A 3332-nucleotide genomic window follows, 5' to 3' on the forward strand; every position below is an offset into this window, starting at 1 on the left:
CTGCGAAGTTAGAAGGGAGCGCAGGCTGCACTCTGACATAGGTTTCTTAAGGTGCAGGCGCGCTCTAACCTCTTGACAATAGTACCTCAACTTTTTGCAGTAGCTTTATAATGTCATACACATGTTACTTCATATCTTGTTTTGTGTAGTCTCTCTGTAATCAGGACGTGAGAATCTCACAACTCCGTAAAGTCCTCAGTCTCAGTCCGTTTCTTTGTATTTTCGTTGATTTCTGTAAAACCAAGGAAATAGACTAATCAAAGGAACTTATAATAATTAACTAGACAATATAACATAAATATAGGCATACATGTGTAGCATTTATGTGCTTATCATGCTACATAGGCCTTTTAGCAGCCCCAGCCAAATTTCGCAGTCTAAACTCCAAAAACCATTCCAATCACACTTTTTAGCAGATGTTAAGTTTGGGAGACGGACGGTTGAAACTCTGCCGTCTGTATGTTAAGTTGTAACGGACAACAGAAACTCTGCCATCTGTCTAGTCCAGACATCCTAACGACTAGTTTGTCTGAAATTACAAATTTATAGCAACTACTTCACACAACTCTATAACCATTTGCTCCCAATTCTCATAAAATTTCTATCTACTACAACTACAACAATCACTACTCTAAGTATAACAATGGATCCAAATGAACATGCAACCACATCAAAAGAAAAGAAATCTACAAGGTCTGCCAATTTTTAAATTCAAGAAGACGGGGATCTTTACAAAGCGTGGATATATGTTAATAAAGATCCAATTGTTGGTGCGGGGAAACGAGTCACACACTATTGGGAGAGAATATTAGAGAAATTTCGAGAGAGAGTTGAAAAAAACAACAAGAGAAGCAAGGATTCGGTGTCCATTCGATTTGGACACATCTAAAAAGCTTGCAACCGGTGGGCAGGAATTATCTCTTCTTCGGGGAGGACTACAAAAAGTGGCACAACGATCCAAGATCGGTTGGCCGAGATAAAAACAACATATATGTTGGCTCATAACACACACTTTCAATTTGAGCATTAATTTGTTGGGTCCTCTTCAAGGATAGCCCAAAATGGAATGATGAATTGGAGAGCCAGTCCACAACTACATTGAGGAGACGAACCAACGTCATTCTTGATGTAGATGACGAAGTCGTGCCTTCAACAACCACAACGCCATCGACAACTCTTGGTGGCGTTCCAATTGATCCATTTCCTACACAAGTTGGAGATGGAAACGGTGGTGGATGTGGAAGTGGAAGTGGAACCAAGAAAAAACAACCACCGGGAACAAGGGGTGAGAAAGAAAGGTTGAAGAAAAGAAGAGAGAATTACAAGATGATGGAGAAGTATTTAGCACAAATGACGAATGTCGCTGCCGATAGGGTGAAGATGATGGAGCTCAAGAAGTGGAAAGAAGACAACAAAATATTTGCACAAGATACTTCCACTTTTGAGCCGGAAGTTGTCGAATACTTCAAGACGATGAAAATGGAGATAATTCAGCAAAGGAGAGAGAGTGGAACGTTTGGAACTCCAAGTAGTGCTTCTATTGGGGGTGGTGCTTCTACTACATAGATTAATTTCAATGTTGTTTTAGTTTTTTCATTTCCATTGTTGTTGTTAGTTCATTTCCAATATTGTAATTTTAATTTTAATTTGAATTGTCTTGAAACAATATAAAGTCAAACATAGATAATACTCAAACTATAGAACAAACATAGATAATACTCAAACTACAAACATAGATAATACTCATACTACATTCCTTGATCCACACGAAATTGCCAAAGGTGATTGATGAGGTCAACTCTTAGTTGAACATTAGTTTCTCTGCTCTTAATGTGACGAAGTGTGTTGCGTCTTCTTGCAATTTCCTCATTTCAATTTACGGCAACATGCAATGCGACTGGTGGCTCCCAATCCATGTCAATTTGCCAATCTTCGATATGAATCTCTCGTTCATCCTCGACAATCATATTATATAAAATTATACACGTCTTCATTATCCAATTAATGTCATCCCTACTCCACATTCGCGCCGACCTCTTGATTATCCCCCACCTAGTTTGTAAGACACCAAATGCACGCTCCACATATTTGCAATACACTTTTTGCATCTTAGCAAAGAATCCATCTATTTGAGTTGTTGGGTGAGAGATTGTTTGTACAAGTGTTGCCCATTTAGGATAAATCACATTGGCTAGATAGTAACCAATTTTGTATGGGCGACCATTCATGGTGTAATTGCAATGAGGAGCATCACCAAGCATAAGATTGTCAAAGAGGTGAGAATGTTGAAGCATGTTGACGTCATTGTTTGAACCCACCATACAAAAAAAATGTGCCAAATCCACAAGTCTTGATCGGTAACGGCTTCTAAAATGATTGTAGGTTTCTTCTTATGTCCTAAATGTGTACCTTGCCATGTCGTAGGACACATTTTCCATTGCTAATGCATACAATCCAAACTTCCAAGCATACTCGGTGTAGGGGATTTTTTGAGTATCCTCTGATCCTCCTCTGTGCATTGTGATTTAGGAGCTCTGTTCTTGAAAGAGAAGGGATGAGATGATATAGCGTTCAGGGTTGAACCACCTGGCGGCTGCCTACATATCTCCTTATTTATTTAAGAGAATCAAACCCTATTTTGCGTAGTTCCTAAGAGCGAATCCCTATGGCTTATATAGGAAGAGCTTTAAGAGTCCTAGGGTTAAGGCTGTCCTCACCGCTTGTGAGTTCCCTTCCATATTTGGACTCTACCTTCCTATTAGGAATCCTCTCCTTATGGAAGTCTAAATCTAGACCATATCTTATTAGAGGTAGGTTTCCTTGTTGATCATAATGTACCATCGTACATGGAAAGATTATATCTAAAAGGTAACTCTTAAAGATATGCCATTACAATTCCTTCCTTATCATCAAAGATCGCCCTCTTTAGTTTTCTTCTGTTCAGGAACTATCCATATCAGTTCCTAACGACTTTGAAGAACTGCTATGCTTAGTGGAAGTCAGTCACGTGCCTGACACATTGATAAGAGGCCAAAACTATAGTTTTAACCCCTTTAACAATATCGCTTTTGACCAATTATGTGATTAATAAGTAAGAGTTAGTACTGCTATCGTGTTCTTATGTATTTCAGGCATTGGAGTCGAATATGTGTAGAAATGCGCCCCTTTTGAGAGATAAAGGAGCAAGGGTTGGTTGCTAAGACGTTCTGTGATTAAAGGCCAAGATTCAAGGAGAAAAAGCCTTTTTAAATCCCGGTCAAAGCTGAAATGTCAAAGTCAATGTGGGCAGAAATAGCGTACAAAAGTCATTAAAACTTCTGAATGCCGTATCT

At 38.9% G+C, this 3332-nt stretch overlaps 1 protein-coding gene across 1 annotated transcript; it reads right to left on the bottom strand.

Annotated features, from left to right (window-relative positions):
* Positions 1-1871: 1871 nt before the first annotated feature.
* On the bottom strand, positions 1872-2294 carry LOC147524068 (uncharacterized). The gene has a single exon (XM_086573466.1). The coding sequence runs from the start codon at positions 2292-2294 to the stop codon at positions 1872-1874; it is 423 nt and encodes a 140-aa protein (XP_086429592.1).
* Positions 2295-3332: the final 1038 nt, after the last annotated feature.

The sequence above is a fragment of the Coptis chinensis genome, chromosome 1 (assembly GCF_015680905.1).
Source record: "Coptis chinensis isolate HL-2020 chromosome 1, ASM1568090v1, whole genome shotgun sequence".
NCBI lineage: Eukaryota > Viridiplantae > Streptophyta > Magnoliopsida > Ranunculales > Ranunculaceae > Coptis > Coptis chinensis.

Bases quoted from the DNA above. Each gene is read 5' to 3' on its own strand.
- LOC147524068 (XM_086573466.1), bottom strand. From the start codon at position 2,294: ATGCTTCAACATTCTCACCTCTTTGACAATCTTATGCTTGGTGATGCT.